Here is a 23,943-nt window from a genome sequence, read left to right as displayed (position 1 = left end):
TCTTTCCAGGTTCATTCTTCCAGTTCTGAGTGTGCATGCTTTGGCTGGAGCCAGATATCATTTCAGAATATAAAGTGAATTTGAATATGAAAGCAAAACACAGATGGCAATAAAGCAGGAAAAGTTATCTATTTAAAAGATACCCCTTCTCTCTCAATGTAGGTAACTTAGAGCTATATACTTCTTTCTTATGAGTTTTAATTTTACCCTTTAAGTTATGCTATGTTGTGTTTTCACTCAATTCTAAGATTTTTATTTCTTTTTTATTTCTCCAACAACTATTTAATCATTTAATAGTATGTTGTTTAATCTTCATAAGTTTTTGTATGGTCTCTTATGCTCTTGATTTATAGCTTTATTTCACCATTGTGATTACACAGAGTAAAAGTAATTATTTTAAGTATTTTCCTCTATTTGTCAGACTGTCTTTGGATACTAATAGGAAATATATTTAGAGAAAATTTAAAGTGCTGCTGAGAAAAATTTGAATTTTGTCGTGTTTTAAATGTTCTATAAATGTTTATTAACCCCCTCCCCACACATGCACATACTGTATCACTTAATTCAGGTATTTTGGGTTATTTTTTTCTATATTGACCTGCCATTTTGTGTAAGTGGAGTATTGAAATCAACCACTACTATCATGACTTTGCATCAAGTAGTATTTGGGTTATGAAACTGTATACACCCATGTTCAGTTTGCATGTGTTTAAAATTAAAATGTCTTCTTGATGGCTTGTTCTCTTAACCAGTATGAAGTGATTTCCTTTATCGCTTCTAGAGTTTTGATTGAAGTTTCTTTTTCCCAGATTGTAAAATTAGAACAATTGCTTGTTCCTAAATCTATTTCCTTGGAGCGTCTTTTTCATCATTTAACCCCAAGAAGAATCTTTTTTTTTTAATGGTTAGTTACATTTTCTTTGAGGTAATAAACAGACAGTTGTTGCTTTTTGATTCAATTCTGTGTGATTTCTTCCTTCCTGTGACCTCATTTTTTAATTTTTTTTCATTCAAAGGTTTCATTTTTTTAATTCCTTCTCTTCAGTTCAAAGGTTTCCTTCAAGTATCTTGAACACATAGCTTAGCAGTCATAAACTCCTTTAGCTTAATTTTTATCAAGGAGGATTTTTCTTTTTTTAATTATTTATTAATAACACTTTATTCACTTTGTATCCCCCCTGTGGTTCTCTCCCTCCTTCCCTCCCAATCTTTCCCTTTCTCCCCTTTCTGCTCTCACGCCCCTCCCCAAGTCCACTGATAGGGGAGGTCTTCTTTTCCTTCCTTCTGATCCTAGTCAATTAGGTCTCATCAGGACTGGCTGCATTGTCTCCTTCTGTGGCCTAGTAAGGCTGCTCCCACCTCAGGGGGAGGTGATCAAAGAGCAGGCCAATCAGTTCATGTCAGAGACAGTCCCTGTTCCTATTACTATGGAACCCACTTGGACACTGAACTGCCATGGGCTACATCTGAGCAGGGGTCCTAGGAGGTTTTTTATTTATTTTTTATTTTTTTTTAACCTTTTCTCTTTTAATGATAATGTAGCATTGCTAAGCATAATAGTTTGAAAAGACGCTTGTTTTCAGAACTTGAGTTATATTATTCTATCCTCTGGCATTTAAAGTTTCTATTGAGAAATTTATGAGCATGCATTTCTCTTACCACTTAAAATAATACTTCCTTTTTTTTCTGTTCTCTTGGTAGTTTAATTATTGTGTGATGTGGGATCTCTTTTCTTTTCTGATCTTGTCTGTTTGATGTTCTAAATGCTTCTTTTGTCTAGATTGTATATCTTCCTTAATTTTGAATATTTTCTTGATTAGGTTAAAATATTTTCTATTCCCTAGAATAAGATTACTCTCTTTGCCTTATAACCATAATTATTAGATGTAGTATTTTCATAGTTTTCCATCTACCTTGTAAGTCTCCGTAGTGAATTTTGAGTTGGGAATTGTGTGCTGGGGATATTTGTGGAGGTCTGAGGACAACTTGCAAGGAGATGGTTCTTTAAAACTGGGTTGTGGGGATTTATCTCAGGTAGGTAAGGCTATGCAGCATGATATTTAATCTTAATGACAAAAGAGAAATGTATCAAATTTCTCATGATTTTATAATTATTACCAAAAGGAAGATGAATAATAACCATCACAAAATCAGTTCAACAGCAAGCTTATCTAGTTATAATAAACAGAATATTCTCATTTCTGCATACCCTCTTTTACTTTCCTCCAGCCTGTCCTAATTTCCACTCTAGTTTGTAGCCTGTGGTAACTCAGTAACCAATTGGTTTCCCAAAGTGAGGGGAACAAGGACTATTTCTAACAGGAACTCAATGACTGGCTCTTTGACCTACTCACCCCCCAAGGGAGGAGCAGTCCTGTTAGGCCACAGAGGAGGGCTTTGCAGCCAGTCCTGAAGATACCTGATAAAACAGGATCAGATGAATGGGGAGGAGGTCCCCCCTATCAGTGGACTTGGAAAGGGGCACGGTGGAGATGAGGGAGGGAGGGAGGGACTGGGAGGGAATGAGGGATCAGGACACGGCTGGGATACAGAGTTAATAAAATGTAACTGATAAAAAAATAAAAATAAAAAAATAAACAAAAAAACAAACAAAAAAAAAGAAAAAATAAAATAAAATATGAAAATCAGTAGACATACTCTTACAACAGACTCATTTCAAAACACATTTAATTTCAGGAAGTGATGACAAATTTTGTCAAACCACACATATATATTTGTATCATCTGGCATCTGTAAAACTTTTACTAGGCCAAAATTCTTGTTAAATATTAAAGTGTTTATCAAAACCTTGATACTTAGATGCATATGAGGTATGTATCATTTTTGATGCTGCTTATGCTACAGTATTTTGAATCCTAGAATACCCAGTGGTTGAAGGCAAACAGGCTAGGAGTCTATGGAAGAGGACATATGTGGCTAATGGACTTTTAAGAATCTACCATGGAGACCAAGCTGTCATGGTCACATCTGAACAGGGGGTCCAGGTCCTCTCCATGAATGGTCTTTGGTTAATGCATCAGTCTCCTCAGTGCCCCGTGGACCCAGATGTTTTTTGGCTTTATTGGTCTCCTTATGTGTCTCCTGTCCCCTCCAGATCCTTTTGTATCCTCCCTTTTCCATAAGACTCCCTATGTTCTGTCCAAAGTTTGGCTATGAGTCTCTGCATCTGCTTCGATCCCCTCCCGGGTTCAGTCTTTTAGAAGACATCTGTGGTAGACTCTCCTCTTGTTCCCTCTCTTCTTCTTCTTTTTTAAATATTATATTAGTTTATTTACTTTACATCCCGCTTGTGTTTCCTCCCTTTCCTCCTCCCAGTCCCCTCATTTCCCCTCCTTTCCTCTTCTCCTCTCAGCTTATCCCAGAAAATGGGAGCCCCCCCTCCTGTATTAACCTTCTCCAGCACATCAAATCACATCAGGACGGAACGTATCTTCATCCCCCGAGGTCAGGCAAGGTAGAACAGCCTGGGGAAGTGACCCAAAAGCAGGCAATAGAGTGCATGTTAGAAACAGCATGCCCCTCCACTCGCCAGGCACCCCATATGAAGACCAGGTCTTTGTTGGCTACATGTGTGCAAAGGACCTAGGTTCAGATCATGCATGCTCCTTAGTTGATGTCTCAGTCTCTGAAAGCCCCCAGGGGACTTGGTTGGTTGTGTCTCTTTTAGTGAGGCTCCTGCCCCTCCAGGTCCTTTCATCTTTCCTCCAACACTTATGCAGGACCCCCACAGTTCTGCCCAGTGCTTGGCTGCAAATCCCAGCATCTGTCTCCATCCACTGCGGGCTGTAGTCTCTCAGATAACAGTTAAGTTAGGCTCCTGTCTGAAAGCATAGTAGAGCATCATTGATAGTGTCGGGAGCTGGCTCTTTATCACGGGGTAGGTCTCAGGTTGGGCCAATTATTGTTTGTATTTTCCTCAGTCTTTGTTAGCTCTTTATTCCTTATGGGCAGGGTAATTTTTAGATCACAGGTTTTTTGGTGGGTTGTTGTTCTCCTCCTTCCAATAGACCTGCCTGGCTAGGAGGTTATCACTTAGGTCTTCATGTCCCCTCCTCCCTGTTAACACTCCTGGGCGTGTACCCAAAAGATGCTCCACCATACAACAAGGACATTTGCTCAACTATGTTCATACTGGATTTATTCATAATAGCCAGAAACTGGAAACAACCTAGATGTCTCTCAACCAAAGAATGGATACATAAATTGTGGTACATTTGCATAATGGAATACTACTCAGCTCTTAAAAACAAAGAAATCATGAAATTTGCAGGCAGTTGGATGGAACTAGAAAAGTTCACTCTAAGTGAGGTAACCCAATCCGTATAGACACACACGGTATATACTCACTTCTAAGTGTATATTAAACATATAGTACAGGATACTCATACTATAATCTACAGACCCAAAGAAGCTAAGTAACAATGAACACCCAAGGGAGGGTACTAGAATGTTACTCAGGATAAATAGATTAGATAGCAGAAGTGGATGAAGAAAGGGAACTAGGCAGGAGATGGAATACGGAGGGAAACAAGAGTAAGGATCAGATGTGAGGAGAACAGGGATGGGAGGTGAGAGGTCTGGGAGCAAGAAGGGAAACTGGGGGGGAGGGGTAAGCATCTCTTTGTCAAGCTGGAGGCCTGTTACAGGGTAAGCTCCTGAGAGGTTATGGGTATGTCTCTAGCTGAGGTTCTCTTTTACCACCTCCTGTGCCTAATCTGTTTTCCCTTCTGAATGAGAATTAAACATCTTCCGTAGGGTCCTCCTTGCAGTTTAGCTTCTTTAGGTTTGTATATTTCTATATCATTATCCTATATTATATGGCTAATATCCACTTATAAGTGAGTATATACCATGTGTAAAATTTTCTGCTTCTGGGATACCTCACTCAGGGCGATCTTTCCTAGTTCCATTCAGTTGCCTGCAAATCTCATGATTTCCTTGTTTTTAATAGCTAAGTAATATTCCAATGTGTAAATATACCACAATTTCTGTATTCGTTTGAGGGGCATCTAGGTTGTTTCCAGATTCCGACTCTTATTAATAAAGCCTAGCAGGAGGAGAAGCGATATTCTCTAACATGGACTTGATTGCCTGCTCCTTGATCACTTCTCCCTGGTGGGAAAACCTTGCTAGCCCACAGAGGAAGGGGATCCAGGCAATTCTGATGGGATCTGATAGGCTAGGGTCAGACAGTAGGGTAGGAGGACTTCTCCTATCAGTGGACTGGGGGAGAGTGATATGACAGGAAGAGGGTAAGACTAGGAGGGGATGAGGAAGGGGCTACAGCCAGGATACAAAGTGAATAAGTTGTAAATAACAATAACAACAACAATAAATAATCTATCATGAAGCTGAAGAAACAAGACTAACAACTAATGAAGAATTATGGACAACGTAACACAAATCCAATTCAGGCAAATTATATTGTTCAACAAAAATGATTGTGGGTTTCAGAAGTAGGAAATAGATGAGAACTAGAAGTAAGGATGGTGGCTGTGGATCTCTGGAAATGGATCTTGAGGGAAGATGGTCTGTATTAAAACAACTGAAGCATGTTTATACTGCTTTTTGCACCTTGAGTCAAAAATCATGCCTTTATATAAAAATTGAGCAGCCAGTGCTATTGGGTTTTAGACCTGAGTTGTAACTGAACAATGCATGTAAGAATATGGGGAGTATAAAGAGACTTTTATGAAGAGACCTCCAATCTGACTTTTAGGCCACAGACTGACTAACATACAAGAACATGCCCATTCCCTGCCAAAGCTGCTGTTGATCTCCCAGAACCTAAAAGTCTTAAGAAACCACAAAATCCCAAAGGTTTTATCCTCTCAAAAATGGGAAGAAGATGTAAAAATAAGCCTCTGCCTGAGAGAAATTGTTGAGCAAGGGGTGGGAGTGGAGAGGCTTTTCCCAGAAGTCTTGTGCACTGTCCCTGGAGCTGATTTATGATTCAGGGGAAATCTTTCCCTCTCAGTAGCTCTCACAGAGCCATCCCCCAAACCAATTTAAATACCCACTGGTTTGCTATGCAAGAAGAAATCCCACAATGGATTAATGACATTGAACTATGTGCGTAATCTCAGCAGCTTTCTACAAATGCATAATGACTTTGCTCATCTGAATTCAAAAGCTCTGAGTGGAATAAGACAAGTCTATCACCCGTGAATCCTGGAAAGATACCGGATATTTTCAGACAAACCAGTGAAGCCAAATTAGGGATTGAACAAAGGCCAATGCTATTGGATCTTCTCTTTTTATGTTCTTTTAACTTTTTTATACCAATGCCTTGCCTGCACATAGTTGTGCACCAGATATATTCTTGGTATCAGCAGAGGACAGAACAGGACATCAGATCCCCTGGAACTGGAATTACAGATAATTGTGAAATGCCTTGTGAGTACTAGAGATGGAACCCAAATTATGTGAAACAACAGGGCACCAGAGCCATCATTCCATTTCCACCTAAGATGCACAGGTACATATGGATCATTTTGTTTGGCTGCTACCAGCTTTAATTTTCTTGGAGTTGTGTATTATTAGGTAGTTTTAGAACATACAGTTTCTTGAGTGAGGCTGTTACCAGATAGTAGAGCTTAGTTTTAAGATTTCCCTGAGAATGTGAGTTCTGTGCTCGTGGATCTAAGCTGGAAGGGGAAGGATAATCACATATATTAGAGGTATATATTTTGGAATAAATTAAACCTAGACTAGATCCCAAATTTCCTTGTTGCCTTGATCTTGAAAACTTCCTTATCTAATCTTAGTTTCCCCAGGGACAAAATACCTTCTCTCTTTTTTTTTTTTGGGGGGGGGTTACAATATTGTGTTAAATGGCATGTGTAGAACATGTATGTTAGAGTTCCATTTTTGGAATACTATGAACCTAGATTTCATATTTACTCATCCTGATCTATTTAGTCTTAGTCTCTTCAAGGATAAAATAACACCTCTTTTCTGGGATCACAAGATTGTGTGAGCTAAAGTTGTAGGACAGCTCACGCTGTGATTGGTGCAGAGCAGGTATTCAGTGAACAAAACACCAGTGTTTGGAAAAGCGGCGAGACCTAAATTAGTTCAGCTGCAGTCAGAAGTTCAGGTAACATCTAAATATCTCTTCATTTTTGTAGTGATATTTTAGACAAATCATTTAATGTCTTTGGACTCTGTTTTTCTTATCTGAGGTTGACAGGAGTTTGAAAGTTAATGTAAGTACAACTTTTTTTTTTTTTTAGCAGAAAGCTTTTAATTAATATTGGAAGGCTCAAAGTTGCATGTTGAAATTGACTCTTCTTCTGAAAATTTGATGATATGCTAGCTACAAATCGAATAATCAATGTATAGCAATAGCAGGCTAAGACAGTCAAGAACTAATTTGTTTTTTTTAAGTTTAAAATATAAGTGGAGCATAAAGTTATAATTACAGTTGCTCAAGGAGACTTTGTGATTGTCAAATCTTGATATGAAATTAAATTTTATATTAGTATTTTAATTATCCTTTTATTTATAATAACGTATATTTCCTCACGTAATATATCCTGATTATGGTTTCCTATTTCTCTTCTTTTTTTTTTTTTTTTTTTTTAGTAGGAATACAGTAAGTTTATTAATCTGAATGAACATTTTATTACACTGGCCATACATAATAAACAGACTTTGAGCTAGATGGAGCTCACTAGTTAGGTGACTTCTAATATTCTTTTTTTTTTTTTCAATGCAGTTTATTCAGGAACCTTGAACAATCCTCGGACCCTGGGGAAAGCCAGCCCACAGCTTAAATAGCCTCTGGGTAGCCAAACCAGGTGTGCCACGTGGGCAATGTAGATAGGTCCACATACATGGAAGCAAGCCAGATCCTCGGCCTTAGCCAAATGTGGAGTCCCCTCACGCTATGACTCTCTTCAGACAGAAAAGGGATCTTGGAACTACAGCCACCATTGTTACTACCATCTCATTGGCGGCTGTTGGAGCTACCACCGGGGCATTAGTCATGAGTCATACTGGGCAGACTGCTCAGACCCTGAATAATCATTTAGCCAATGTAGCTCATGCCTTAGTTGTACATAAAGGAATTAATGCTCAACTAAAAGGAAGCTTGATGGTGTTCAATCAGAGGATTGACCTCTTGCAGGAGCAAACTGATACCCTATGGCAAATCGCTCAACCTGGCTGTCAATGAAAGTATGCTGGACTTTGTGTCACTAGCATACAACATGAGAATTTTTCCTGTGCTGCAAATCTGTAAGTACAACTTTTAGAGTTAATCTCTTTTTAAAAGTTTTTCTAGATAGCGCATCTCTTTTTCTCCCTTCAAGAATCTAATGTTCTTCATTGTATGTTATAAATAATAATATCAACTCATAAATATCTACATTTTTTTTTCAAAAGGTTTGCTAGCTATAAACTATCTGGGTTCAGTAAGGTTGTTGATGCCTTTTATTCTAGGATCAAACCAACATGATAGTGTCTAAAACGTGGATATTACAAGTGTCATCCTGAAAGTTTTCCTGTGAAATATCTTAGAAGCGTATGTAAGCAAAGTCACATTTGATTCTTGGAAAAAAAAATTAAGGGTTTTGTTCGCTAAACCACTTTTAAAATTACATATGTAATATATACATGTATGTGTAGGTAACACATGAAGGAATCTGTCAAACAGAAAGGCGTATGGAGGCATCTATAGAGGTTTGTAAGTATTAATAAAAAGGGTAGAGATGCATTATGCTAAGTGAGTCATTTTTATTATGATGGATTTTTATAAATAATGACAGTCCTATGTCATGACAGAAAACAAAATTCCTAGTTAAGCTTATTGATAATAATTTCTTAGTAATTATTTTATATTGTCACGCATTTGGTTATAGAATCAACAGCTTTGATTTAGCAAGTTTTAATCTGAATCTCATGGTGCAGGATGCGGCACTAAGATAATGAGAAAATGGTTCTAGGGAAGCAATCCAGGGTAATTGAAGCGGGAGTCTTTACATGAACAGTGATCCCTCTGCATGTGAAGTCAATGGTGAATCTTCATACCTGTTTTCAAAGTCTCCTCCATATGTGGTGTATTGATAGTAACTTGTCTAGTGATATTATTGACAGTAATATATACAGTATATAAGTGTCAATGCCTTTGAGGTAAGGAGATATGCACCTGAGTTTCTATGAAGAAGTTCTCAAGGACCATTTGGGTGTTAGAAACATTTTTGGAAGAGACATAATGCATATGAAAAATGACCAGTGGCTATTTATGTATGTGGGTGATGGTGTGACTCAGATCTATGCCATATAGCAATAAGAAATAGCAGAAAATGCAAAAATTTCCAAAAGACATTGTAAAGCAAGTTGAATATAATTATTTTTGAAAAATTGACAAAGCATAGGAAAAGAACGTTAATTTTACTTGATGTTTGAAAGGTTTTTTCCCAGAGTCAACAGAATTCTTTCAGTGCATGGTATATATGCAATTGTAACAGCGAAGCACCACTTACCATTTTCATAACCACCAACAGGCGAAGTGGCAGAAGAGCTAGCCAGAAGAACAAGTGATGCTACAGGTTCTGAGTGGAAAACAAAAGTTATTTTTAACAGAAGAAAGAATGAGTCAGGAGGGATTTACTTAATTTAGCAAGAGAACAAAAATAACTCAATTACTTTGTCATAATTTTCTGTGTATGTGAACCTGTCTAGCAATCTGAAATCTGAAAATACATTGTTAATAAGGTACAGAGGAAAATATAAAAAAATTATATGGGTGAAATGTATTATATTTCAGAAAAGGAAAGAATAGTTCAAATTTAAATTTTATAGTAATATTAGCAATAATAATACTAATAGTAGACTATATTTAGGTATTCCTGAACTGGATATTAATCTATATCTCTTACATATATTAAAATTACATAATACTTAAAATACATGCACATCTTTTTCATATTATAAATAAGAAATAGAGTCAAAGGGGCAAGATGCCTTGCCAAAGCCACATAATGAAATGAGGAATGAAACACGATACATTGAATATTATAGCCTCTGAGCTTGGTGCTAAAGACTGGAGTGCAGAGAAAAATATGTTGACTATTTAGGGCTTCTTGAGAAAATATCTATCTATCAATCATCTATTGTCTATCTATCTATCTATCTATCTATCTATCTATCTATCTATCTATCATCTATATCGATCTAGTTGTTCCAGTTTTTATTTTATTTTTTGTGGTCTCTCTGTGTGTGTGTGTGCATGTGTGCATATGTGTGTGCATGCAGGCACACACACAGGCCCACACAGGTCATAGCACACCTGTAGCAATCAGGGGTCAATTCTCTGAAATGGCTCCTCTCCAGTCGCCTTGTAGGACATGGGTAAATAGTTCACATTGTCAGGCCTGTTTAAGTGCCTCTATCAGCTGAGTTGTCTTGCTCAATCTTTGGTAGGTAGTTTTCTCAGCCTGTTTAAATAAACACATAATCAGAAAAAATATGAATGTGTGATACATGGAAAAGAGGAAGAGAAAAATTATAATCTTCAAACTTCTGTAAGAATATCATTTCAAACAGGTATTAGGTGGATTTAAGTATCAGCATAGTTAAACTGGGGTGACCGGGTGGAAGGCATGGACAGATTCCACTATCATATAACTATATGGTAGTTTGTGATACATAAGATAAGATTGAAATAATTGTTGTCTTGGTCTATTCCAAACCTGAGTGTCACATGTGTCTTCTCTTCACAGAAATTCACGAATATAAACCAGAATTGATGTAGATCAGAAACAGCAGCATATGGCTTAGCCCAACCAAATTTAGAAACTGCCCTAGAAAAATAAGCCTGGTTCAGGATTTCTGAAACAAGCATTGTAAATAAGCTAATGGTTACAAACTCAACCTCTGTCACAGAGAGAAGGAGTTTGTGTTTTTTTTTGTCTGTGTTTTTACTTCATTGTCATTCTCAGATTAACAGTTCACATTGGTTCTATGGCCAAGAATAACCTCACTACAGTAACTAAGTTCGTTCTCATGGGCTTTATTGACCTTCCCAAGTGGGAAGTCCCTCTTTTTCTGGTGTTTCTCAGCTTCTATCTTGTCACCATTTTGGGAAACTTGGGCATGATCATTCTCATCCAGGTGGATATCCAACTCCACACCCCAATGTATTTCTTCCTGAGCCACCTTTCTGTGTTGGATGCCTGCTATACCTCAGTCATCACCCCTCAGATTCTGGCAACACTGGCCAAAGACAAAATGATCATCTCCTATGGCCAATGTGCTACCCAGTTTTTCTTCTTCACCATCTGTGCAGCAACCGAGTGTTTCATGTTGGCAGTGATGGCCTATGATCGCTATGTTGCTATTAGCAACCCACTGCTCTACACTGTGGCCATGAGCCCTAAAAGATGCTGGAGTTTGGTGGCTGGTGCCTATGCTGGTGGGTTGTTTGGGGCCATCTTAAGAACCACATGCACCTTTTCTCTCTTCTTCTGTGAAGACAATCAAATTAACTTCTTCTTTTGTGACCTTCCACCCCTGCTGAAGCTGGCCTGCAGTGACACAACAAATGTTGAAATTATAATTGTCTTTTTTGGGAACTTTGTCATTTTGGCCAATGCACTGGTCATACTCATTTCCTACCTGCTCATCATCAAGGCTGTCCTGAGGATGAAGTCTTCAGGGGGCAGAGGTAAAACGTTCTCCACCTGTGCCTCCCACCTCACTGCTGTGGCTCTTTTCTTTGGGACCCTCATCTTCATGTACATACGGAGCAGTTCAGGCAAATCCCTGGAGGAAGACAAGGTAGTATCTGTCTTCTACACTGTGGTCATCCCCATGCTGAACCCTCTGATCTATAGTCTGAGAAACAAAGATGTGAAAGCTGCCTTCAGAAAGGTCACTGGTAGATTCCAGGTGTCTCAAACCTTGCAAAGTTAAGTGAAAAGATCAGCCACTACTGATATTTCATAGAGTGCTATGCTGTTGCCCTGAGTACGGGAAGCAAGCTAGTGCTGAGTGTGAAGTGAAAAGTGGTGAAATTTGTACCTGACACTTCTATTGTAATTTCTTTTTTCTCTGTTTCTCGGTTCATTCCTTGACACTAGTCATTACTGATACCCTGCTTCATCATTAACAGAATCAGATTTTAAGTAAGTTCACTTAATTTGAGGTGTAGACTCCTCTCTTGCCTTAATTTTCATCAACATTATAAATTATCTGTGGAAAAGATCATAGTTGAGTTACTGTGAATTGTGATAAACTGTTTTTAACTTCCTTTTAGACGCATGATTTTCTGGTCAGAGTCTTTAGCAGGCAGTATGGTGATACAGCTCCAACCCTCTGCCTCATTAGATTGTCTTTTTTTTTCTGTCAAAACTGACAAAATTTTCAAACTGCGTTGATACTCATCGACTCACTGTATTTTTTGTCCCTTCTGCCAAGTTATGCTAATAGTTTTAAGATGAGCTAAGACACCTTTCCTATTTTTAGCCCTCAACAAGGGCTAAGTGTAGCATAGTTTATGAAAGACATAGTGTATTGGTGTTCTTCCTTACACTTTTGCCCATGCTGAAAGAGGTTCTCACTAAGCACTCTGTGTCATGCACAGCACAGTGAGTAAAGGCAGATATGGATATTTTAAGCATACTTTATGTCCTACGCCAAAGATTTGCTTAAGGGAGAGAGTTATTCTGGGTCCTATACAAAACTGAGAAACCTTCAGAGCAGAAAATGCATTTCCTTCACTTCTAAGTACAATATTTACATCAGATAGTAACTGCTTTGGAACATTTTTTTTTATTAACATGAGTGGTCTCCTTTTAGTTTCAAGAAGATGGAAAAGGCAAAAAAGAAGATAGAAATTGTTACAAATATTTTTTTTTTATTTTGAAATTGGAAAAATATTTTCTTGTTCTTCAGATCATTAAGAAAATACACAAGAATCTAAACCATATTTTACCTGTAGTTCATTGTGAGGCTTTGGGTAAATTGATTTCTCAGTCTACAAGAGGTAAAGAAAACTGAATTCAAGATATATCACAAAACATAAATAAAATCATGAATATGAGATCTCCCACAACAATCAGCTGTCAGTATCAACCATTCTTTTCTTTCAATTTTTTTTTTTTACTTTTTCATGTCAGTCACAATTCTGTAACAACTGACCAAATTGAAAATGTCATAAACTAAAATACTAAAAGAGAATGAAGTAATTAAAAAGAATCAGTCTATGATTCTTAAGATAAAAATAAAGTTAAAACTGACGACCAGCAAGATATGTTTTCATTGTATTATTTTAAAAGTAATATTACTTTATATTTAATAATTTATAATTTTCATAATCAACTCCATATATTTTTAACAGAGTGTTCTTTTAAAATCCTGTTTGAAAATGAATGGCTTTTCTAAAGGGGTGGTTAGTATAAAATAATCCATGTGTCAACTGTTTCAGTTTAAACATTAAGCAAATAGATATAAATTATAAATACGTTGTAGGAAATTTTCTGTCAATGTATGGAATATGCAAAGGCATTACCCAGCCATTCTCAGAAGACATGACGATTTCTCCTGCTAGCTCATGTTTTCCAAATGACACCCTCCCAAAGCTTTGCAAAATCCATATATTTCAATGAGGCATTGTCAAAATGAACCTTCTTATACATTGGTGATGTGTTTAATGCCACTAGAAAGCTATCCAGACTACAGGTCATTGGAATTAGGATGAGATGAAGCTTATGAGGCAAGTTGCTTATCTTCAAGTAAGCAAACAAATCATCATAGGAAGAACTTTTAAAAAATAAAATGCACACACACACAAAAAGAAATTTTCTATAGAATGACAAAGACAATATTGGGTCTTTGAGAATTAAATCAGTATCCTTTCTCTCAGAATTTATTGAAATGCAAAGAGTTCACAGGAAAGAAAAAGATGTACTAAGAATAAACTTCCTACTGAAGAGGTCTGTGGATTTTAGTATGTTTATCCTATAAAATATGGCTGATATACACTTATAAGTGAGTATATACCACGCATGTCTCTCTGCTTCTGGGATATCTCACTCTTTTCTAGTTCCATATGTTCACCTGCAAGCTTCATGATTTCCTTGTTTTTAATAGGTGAGTATTCCATTGTGCAAGTGTACCACAATTTCTGCCTCCATTCTTTGGTTGAGGGATATCTAGTATGTTTTCAGTTGTGGCTATTACAAATAGAGCTGATGCAAACATGGTTGAGCAATGTCCTTGCCTACCACAGATGTCTTCTCAAAGATTCCAACCATCAGGGAAATGAAGCAGATGCGGAGACTCACAGCCAAACTTTGGACACAGAACAGGAAGTCTTATGAAAGAAGGAGGGTATAAAAGGACCCACAGGGGACAGGAGCCACACAAGGGGATCAGCAAAGCCAAGGAAAAAAATGCAGAGCCCAGGGAAGACTGCAAAGACCATACATAGAAAGGAACTAGACCCCTTGCTCAGATGTAGCCCATAAACAGTTCAGATGTAGCCCATAAACTAGGGAACTGTGTGGCTTCCCTAGTAAGAGGAGAAGAGACAGTCTGAACTTGGTTGCCTGCTCCTTCATCACTCCTCCCTGGTGAGGTGATCTAGTCAGCCCACAGAGGAAGTGGATCCAGGCAGTCCTGACGGGATCTGATAGGCTAGGGTCAGATAATAGGGGATGAGGACTTCCCCTATCAGTGGACTAGGAAAAAGGAATAGGGAAGAAAGATGGAGGGAGGGGGCTACAACTGGGATACAAAGTAAATAAATTGTACAGAATTAGAATAAGCATTTAAAAAGTGAGTTCATGCTAATTGCACAAAATGATGGTTTCCCTATGATATTTTCATACATGCATATAACTTTGATATATTACTCCTCTAATTCTCTCTTGCTTTTCCTCCTTCCTCCTGTTGACTCCGTTTCATATCCCAAATAAATTTTATTTATTGTTTCCATAAAGAAGAAACCAGACAATGTTTCTCTTTTCTGAGTGTGGTTATTTCCTTTAACACGATGGTCTCTATTTCCACCAATTTCCCTTCAAATGATATGATTTTATTATTGATAGCTGAGTAGAATTGTGTGCACATACCAGCTCTTATCTATCTCTTCATCTCTTGATGCACACCACCCTGCTGGGTTGCCTTCCGTGAAGGAATTCTTTTCCTCTTTATTTTGATTGCTCTCTCTTCAAAGTGAGGCAGGGAGTTGGCCAAGTGCACTGAAATGACCGGTCTGTGCTCTGAGACTTTATCTATCTATTTGGATTATTCGGGTTTTATTTTCAGAGTGCTTGTAACTGAATTCAGGATCTTGTGATGACAAAGGAGAACCTTACCACTTTAATCACACCCCCAAGCACTCTTTTTGGAGTTTAATCCTCCTGACTTTTAGATTACTTCATAAACAACCTGCCTTTAAACATGGCAAGTCTTTTTTTTTTTTTTTTTTTTTTTTTTTTTAAAGGAAGCTATCCCAGGGATGTATCTTGTCATAGGTTACGATGGATAGCAAGTACTTCAGAAGTGAATAGTTAGGTGTGGGAATGGGAGTGTAGGACAGGGAAGATGAATTGGTAAGAGGTGAGGTTTTCATGTTTTATAAGTCCTAGGAGGTCAAGCATGGTGCATAAGGCATCACCAAGTGTCCCTGATGCTCTATCATTCTGTGAAGTTCATATTCAGATGCTCTGATGAAACTCAGAAACCTCATAAGGACAATTGTCTCTGGGTATATATCTTCGAAGAGGCTGAGGGTAAAAGAGACAGACCTTAGAGATTTTAAAGTAAGGCCAGCTCCACCAGTCATCTGTGTCTGGAGTGTCATAAAATGTGTGATTAATAAGGGCCTTGTAAGAACTGGTTATTCAGAATGTTGCTAAATAGACATAGCTTGGAAACCAACTGTCCCAATCATTAACCATCTTTTTAAAATGAAATTTTTATTTATTACAGTTTATTCACTTTGTATCCCGGCTGTAGTCTCAGCACCCTGTAATACAATTTTGGGTAGAGTCTTTCAGAGGCCTTCTGTGGTAGGCTCCTGTCTTGTTCCTTATTTTCTTTTTTCTTTACTTATTTTTTTATTAATTACAATTTATTCACTATGTATCCCAGCTGTAGCCCCCACTCTCCTTCCCTCCCAATCCCACCCTACCTCCTTCGTCTTCTCCTATGCCCCACCCCCAGTCCAATGATAGGGTAGGTCCTCCTCCCCTTACATCTGACCCTAGTCTATCAGATCTCATCAGGACTGGCTTCTTTTTCTTCCTCTATGGACTGGTAAGGCTGCTCCCCCTGCAAGGGTAGGTGATCAAAGGCCCAGCCCATGAGTTCATGTCAGAGATAGTCCCTGGATCTGGACCTGGTTGATAGCTGAGATGGGGCAGGGTCTGCTCTCCTGCTCTCATGCCTGTGGGGTTGGTCTATCCACAGCCATACCTCCAGAGCCAGCCCCACGCTGTACCCAGGCATGGTGCAGGGCACACTCTTCCAAGTGCTACAGCCACTGCGGGAGGGGAGACAAACTCTCCTGCTCTCATACCCTCAGGGTCAACTCTCCCAGCTTCTACAGGTGGTGAGGGAGGAGGGAGAGGGCATCACCTCAGTACCCATGCCACCTCATGCCAGAGGCTCTTGTCCTGGAGGCTGACTCACCTGCTCCATCCCTGCCAGGACCAGCTCTACTGTGCTGCTCAGACAAGTAGCAGACCTCAGTCTCCCATGTACTGCAGTCAGCAAGGGTCAAGGCCAGCTCACCTGCTCTCATGACCCTGGGACACCTCTCCTGACTGCCTCAAGAGGCAAGGGGTGAGGGGGCGAAGGGCATCTCTCCCCGTCTGAGCTACATCATAGCAGATGAGTGGTGGCGCCAGATCTCCCTCACTCTCTCCATCAAGGCCTGGCTCACCTGTACCACCTTCACCAAGGCCAGCTCCATTGTGCTGCCCAGAAAAGTGCATGGTCTACTCTCCCAGGTGCTGCAGCTGACCTAGAGGTCCACCTGTCATAGGTGACAAGGGGCGAGAGGGGGTGCATCTCTCCTTAACTAATGTCACCACATGACAGACAAGTTGGGAGGACAGCTCTCCTATACTCATGCCCTCAGGGCAGGCTCACCCACAACTCCTGAAACCAGAGCCAGCTCTATTGTGCTTCCTGGGTGCCGTATGGAGCCTGATCTCCTGAGTACTGTAGCTGGCTAGGGTGGGGTCAGCTCTCCTGTTCTAATGTCCCTGAGGCTAGCTCTCACATCATATTCAGGCAAGGGATGGGACCAATTCTTCACAACCCTCAGACATCAACATATTCCAGGGTGGCAGCCCAGCCCAGGCACATCTGCCTGGCCTTTGGTGGTAACAGACTCCTGCTGCTACAGGGTCACAGACCCAGAGGTGGCTCCCAGTGGCAGCACAGGCCAAGACCCCACCTTGGTCCTTAGGAGTCATCACTAGCTATTCACATCAGGCTGTTCTTCCGCATCCTTGAGTCTCCAGTTCTGCTTCTCTTCATTGTGTCCACATCCTTCTGTTTCTTTCTCCTCCTTCTCTCCACGGCTTCCTTGTTTCTCTTAGTGGTGCCCAGAGTCTCTGAGTGTCTGAGGTCATCTCAGAAGTGGTCTCAGGAATGCTACGGCACAGGACAGGGGTCATTTCAGGCATGCTCTACCTGGTGGTCATCTCAGGCTAGCTCCCTGTCTGGGTTCTCTGACGCCAGACTGGTTATCATCCCAGGCTCGCTTTCTTCAAGGAGTGTTAGGCTACTAGTCATTCAGATATTTACAGACCAGATACTAAGTGTAGAGGAGTAGACTTAGCCTCTCTCTTCTCTGTCACCTCCTTACACACATGTGGCATGGTGGCCACACCTCCAATGTCTCTAGGGGCAAAACTCCCTCTAGGATTTTTGGTTTTGTTTTTAATATTATTTTATTTTCCCATTGATTTATTACACAGGATGTATCACGTTACATCCTGGTAGCCCCTTCCCTCCTCTCCTCCCAGTCCCAACCTCTTTCCCTCCCCCCCTTCCCCATCCACCCCAGCTCATCAAGTGGCATCAGGACTGAACTTATCCTCTTTTTCTGTGGCCTGTCAGAGCAGTCAAGTTAGGGCAGAGTGATCTGAAAGCTAATGAGTAAGTCCTTGTTCGATGCAGTCTGAGGTTTCCTTACTAGGGAACCCACTTGAAACTTAAGCTGCCCATCTGCTACATCTTTGTAGAGGGCCTAGGTCCAGTTTATGTGTGGTCCTTGGTTGACACTTCAATCTCAGCAAACTCCTCTGGGTCCTGTTTATTTGGCTGTTGTTTTCCTTGTGGAGTTCCTGTCACTTCTGGGTCCTCCTCTCTTTCCTCCTACTAGTCTCCAAGGCTCCCTATGCACACCCGATGTTTGGCTGTGAGTCTCAGCATCTATTTTGAGGCGCTGCTGGGTAAAGCCCCTCAGAAGACAACTCTGACAGGATCCTGTCTGCAAGTTTAGCAGAGCAACATTCATAATTTCAGGAGTTGGCATGCTCCCATAGGGCAGGTCTTTGGTTGGGCTAGGGATTGGTAAGGCAATCCCTCAATCTTTGCTCTACCTCCTCTGTCTTTACCCTGCACATCTCATAGGCAGGGTAAATTTGGGTCAAAATGTTTGTGGGTGAGTTGGTATTCCCCTCTCTCTACTAGAGTACTTGTCTAGTGGGTGTCTTCTTCAGTCTGTACGGCCTCTGCTACTAGGGGTTTCTGTGTGAGTATCTCTCAAATCTTCTCAAGATGCTACCCTGACTTAAGTCTCCAGCTTGTCACAGAGATGGACCCACCCTGTTTCTCCTTTTTCTACAGGTCTTCTGTGTCCTTACCCTTGCTCTTCTCAGGTCTGATCTTCAGCCTCTTAACTCTCTGTGCCCCCTCTCCTACCTTGTTCCCTCTCTTCAGCCATTACCTATGTATATTCTATCTCCCCTTCCGAGTGAGATTTATGCATCCTCATTTGGGTCACTTTAGTGTGGATGACTTTTGGGAAATGGTGGGCTGTTGTAGCAAATGAAAATTGTTGAGCTCTATGTTTATTATTAGCCCTATTATTATCATAGCAGTATTTTCTAACCCTCTAACACAAATAATAAGACAAAGACACCTGTTAGATCTTACAATTCTCTTATTTACCTTGGGCTGGGCAGATATTTTACTTACATTGTCTCAATACCTTCACCATCCATCTCCCAGCCCCTATCCAATGCCATCCATCTTAATCTTCCTCAGCTCGTCTACCTTTCATTCATAATCCCATGACACTGTCCTACATTCTTCACCTGGGCTCTTTTCCCGACATTAGGTCGTGTGGTTTCTTCTCCCTGCTAACCCATTGTGGCATCCTTCTTTCTATCTTCCCATCGTTTGTCCCCTGATTCTAGTGATTTTTCCTTCTTCAAAAGCTCAGAAACCTAGCCATGCTTTCCCTATTCTGCCCTGCTCCAGTATGGGCCATCTAATGAACCAATCAGATATATATATTTTTAGGCAGGTTTACACAAACAAGGATGGATGTATCTAGGGAAAGTAAGCAGATCTTGAATACCAGTAATTAGCGTTAGACCATCCTCCCACAGTGGGCTAAGGTTGGTATCCTTTCTTAATTATAGGACTTTATAATGTCCTATACAGTATGATTTTCTACATAAATAATAAATAAAATGAAGTTGCCTCTAAGATATCTAAGAAAATTATCAGAGTAATGCTGGTTCTGAATCATCTAACTGAGACACCTAAGAACATTCAGGAGCCTTCTTCGGTGCCTCTGAAGTTTTCACTCACATATAGTCATCTGGCAGAAAAAAAAAAAAAAAAAGAAGTGTGTTGATGTCTGGGTCCTATACTCAAACATTCTTATTTAATTATTTAATTATTTAATTATTACACACTAAAATATGGGCCTTGGAATTTTAACAGCTCCTTTGGGGATTCTGAAAGACAGTGTGGATAAGCAGAACTGTCCTGCAGTCTCTTCGTATTGTCTATTTTAAGAACAGGCTTAGTCTTTGTTATGATATTTTCTAGCTTCAGATTTGGAAACTTATTCATAAGACACAAGAGCATAGAAAACACCCCATTTCTGTTCTCTCATAAGGAAGAATGGCATCCATGGGACTTGGAACATTTACTTTGTGGCTTTATGTGTAGACAGTAAAATAGAACTAGACTCTCAGTGAAACCTCATCAGTCATTGTCTCAGGTATATTTTTGCAGAGTACTTGAAACACTTGAGATAATTGTGAGCAATACAGATATCTACTTCCCGTGATGAATATACCTTGTCAGAAGGTAGCTGTGTTAGTACTGACCCTTCAGACAGTTCTTTGAGCATTTTTCATATACTTTGAATTTTCAGGACCAGAAATATGGTAAAGGCAACCTCAGGACTTTTCAACATTTTATGGCAGAAATCAGTAAGCTCACTGCCTCTTAACTCCTGAGCTTCATAATACCTTCTCTGAATCCTCGCTTTCTTCATTCCCTGATTCTACCAAAAATTATATCTGTTTTACAGATTAATTAGTTTCGCAGGACATACCATGCTCACCTCTCCTCTCTGTCTCTCTTGAACTAAGATCTCAATGTAATTTGTAGATCCCTCTCTGACCTTGAATTTCCAACAGCCTTCCTGCCTCTGCCTCCTGAGCTTTGGAACAATAGGTGTCCATATCAACATGCCTTGACATTTTTGTATATGTATATAATGTGATTTGATCATATTCTTAACAGTGAACTTTCAAAGTCACACATCCCAGTGTGTCTGTTAAGAAACATGCTGAGACTCCTAGCCAAACTTCGGACAGAGTGTAGGGAGTCTTATGGATGAAGGGGGAGATAGAAAGACCTGGGGTGGGGGGACAGGAACTGCACAAGGAGATCAACAGAACAAAAAAAAAAATTCTGGGCCCAGGGAGCTTACAGAGACCAATGCTCCAACCATAGACTGTAATGGAGAGGACCTATACCCCTGCTCAGATGTAGACTGAAGAGGGATACCCTGTAAGGGGAGCAGGGGCTGTCTCTGTCATGGACTCAGTGGCTGACTCTTTCATCACATCCCCCTGGGGTACCAGCCTTGCCAGGCTACAGAGGAAGAGGATGCAGCCAGTCCTGATGAGACCTGATAGGCTAGGGTTAGATAGTAGGGAAGGAGGAACTCCCCTATCATTGGACTAGAAGAAGAACATAGGGGGAGAAGAGGAAGTGATGGTGGGACAAGGAGCAGATGAGGGAGGGGCTACAGCCGGGATACAAAAAGGACACAAAGTGAATAAATTGTAACAAATAATAAATCAATAAAAAAGAAAAAAATAAACAGCATCATTTTGTGAAAAGGTCATAGCTGGCTGGGATAGCATCAAAGTGAGATATAGGACATAGACATAGGATATAGGATATAGACATTAAAAAATGCATTCCTTTTGGTACAAAGTGGGAAGAAGACAAGTGTAATGGAACCAACTCTACTGAGAGATGGCAAGACATGCTGTGGGGCTTTGAGAATTTGAAATTAGAAAGGAACTTTCAAAGACATTAGACACCTTGTTAAGAAGTCACAAAATCACCTTCCCTGGAGAGTCACTCTAGGAGCTCATTAAACTGTAGCATTTTCACAGTAACTATAAGATGCATATCAGGCTTCTTATATTCAGGGTGGTTGGAATCAGAAACACAGTGACACATGCTGGTCCTCTAAGCCCTGATGTAGCAGGAGTCTGAGACAATCCCAGGAAACCAGGGTGAGGATTATATCTTTTGCTCATGCTGAGAGGGAAGAGAGGTTCCTCGCAATGAGATTGAGGTATAAAAGAACTGCATCTGATTCACCTCAACCACAATGCTATGACTATTAGAAAATGCTGCATCTTCAGCAAAGGGGAAAGAATCCTTAGCAAAACCGAGGCCCTACATGGTGAACTAGATTCAGCAATCACCTGGAATATTAGGCTACAGATAGAAACACCACACCAGGTATCAGCAGAGTTCAGGTAAAGACAGCTCAGTGTATGCATCTAATTCTTTCTTTGTTATTAACCCTTGTAGATCAGCCTAACTAAGCATTGCCATAGCTTTAGTAGAATTTGTTGTTCTAATCACAAAAATCATTCTGTACAATCCTGTTGTAGAACTTTTTCAAGGACTTCCAGATTCATTTATTCAGACTTCTCCATTAGTATTCATCAGTACTAGATTACAGAAGTTTCTCTTTTATTTACGTTTCAAATATGTATGTTTATTATTAAACTGCCTTTAGTAGAGGCTTTGAGAATAATCAACCATTCCTCACGGGGCTTTGTTAAAAACCTGTAGAAACTTATGTTTGCTCTCTTGGTTGTAAGGCTAATGCCAGTGTATATATGCATATATCTATATGCGGTCATAATTATCCAGTCAGCATGAATCAGCACTGCAGCTGTTTGTTATGAATTCATATGGTTAAACTGAAAACAGAAATATTTCTACAGACAGAGACCATTGCTGATTAATGGTGATTTTTTTTTTTTTTTGGATCATGCTGTTTTGTTGACAGAATATAAAGTGTTCATTTGGACTGGACTGGTAAAAGAAGTTCTGTAGTTACTCAACATAATTTTATTAATGGGGATATCACAGCATCCTTTTCAAGGAAGTTAAATACAGCACATACTCCTTGAGAAGAAATAGTGTGTATATTCTAATCTCTTTGATAATCAAATAGATTAAAAAATCATCACTGTGGGAAAATTCTCATGTTAGTTATATCAAAATTTTGAGCACTCAAAAGCTCAGAGAGCTTAGAAGCAAAGTTTTACATAAGCTCATTTTGGGGAGTATTTGGTATGTGTACATTAAATCACCCCTTCGGTTGTTCAGCTACATAAAAATAACTGAAACAAGAAAATTTCTCTAATGTACTGATTTCTTATGTCTTTTTTTAAATAAAAAAGAAAGAAAATTTCTCAATATTTTGCTGTGAGCAGAACATTTCTGTATGCTTCATAGATGCAGGTTTACTGACACTTAAAACTCTTGGGGTGGTAGGGTCTAGGAACCCTGAAACCTCTATGTTTCTTCTTCATGAGATTATAATATAATTACAATATTTTCCCTTCCCTTCATTCACTCTAAACCTTCATCTATAGCCCTCACTGACATCTTTGAATTTCATGGCCTCTTGTGTCTAACGTCAAAGAAAAATCCACCAATTTTCAAATATTGAAGTCTTATTTTTGTTATTCTTTAGCTATATTGTTCTTTGGAAGAAATATATGTATGCATGTTTTTTTTTCTAGAAGAAAATGTACTTCAAGGATCACCTTTCTGAGTCTTTCACTTTATGCTATCACTTGAAAGACAAACTCGGTTTGAAATGATTTTTCTTCATAATGAGATTTTCTTCATCTCATTATGAAGAAAATCCTGCATGCAGGGAGAGCAGTTACTGAAAGTTAAAATGAACTGAGAGGAAACTAACCTGAGATGCTCAGTTAAAAATTTAAACAATCGACTGCATTACTATGTAGTGATTTTAGCTTTCCAGTGTCATTCTGCATCTGTTTAAATCAGCATATCATCTCGTAAGCACAAGGGTACATTAGCCACTCCTGACTGAAGGAGAAATTGCAGTTCAGAAAAGTTAAGTGCTCCATATAGCATCACGTAGTTAATTGGAGAACAGCTGTACCAGATCTGGATTGTTAGCTCACTTACTTTCTGTTCTTACTCTAATAGACATATCCATATCCATCTTTTTTTATCTTAGAGTGAGCTCTGCATTTCCATTAAGTTTTCCTTAGTCTGCAAACTTTGTTGTAGTCAAAGAACACATTTAAAAAAACCAATTTAAACTCCATTACTTGAAATGACTTAACCTCCTATCGTGAGGTTCTCTTCTTTGCATCTTGTCCTAGCTCTCACAGATAAGCTCGTAGATGG

General features: G+C 39.4%; 1 protein-coding gene and 1 non-coding gene across 2 annotated transcripts; one reads left to right on the top strand and one right to left on the bottom strand.

Annotated features, from left to right (window-relative positions):
- Window positions 1–10,989: 10,989 nt before the first annotated feature.
- LOC110541140 (olfactory receptor 9I1-like) lies at window positions 10,990–11,940 on the top strand. Its single transcript, XM_021627940.1, has one exon. The coding sequence runs from the start codon at window positions 10,990–10,992 to the stop codon at window positions 11,938–11,940; it is 951 nt and encodes a 316-aa protein (XP_021483615.1).
- Window positions 11,941–17,758: 5,818 nt separating this feature from the next.
- Window positions 17,759–17,897, bottom strand: LOC132651882 (small nucleolar RNA SNORA17). Its single transcript, XR_009589438.1, has one exon. It is a non-coding gene; the product is annotated as a small nucleolar RNA SNORA17 (small nucleolar RNA).
- Window positions 17,898–23,943: the final 6,046 nt, after the last annotated feature.

This window comes from Meriones unguiculatus, chromosome 1 (assembly GCF_030254825.1).
Source record: "Meriones unguiculatus strain TT.TT164.6M chromosome 1, Bangor_MerUng_6.1, whole genome shotgun sequence".
Classification (NCBI taxonomy): domain Eukaryota; kingdom Metazoa; phylum Chordata; class Mammalia; order Rodentia; family Muridae; genus Meriones; species Meriones unguiculatus.
The sequence above is the reverse complement of the archived record's forward strand: the minus strand, read 5'-3'. Positions and strand labels throughout refer to the sequence as shown.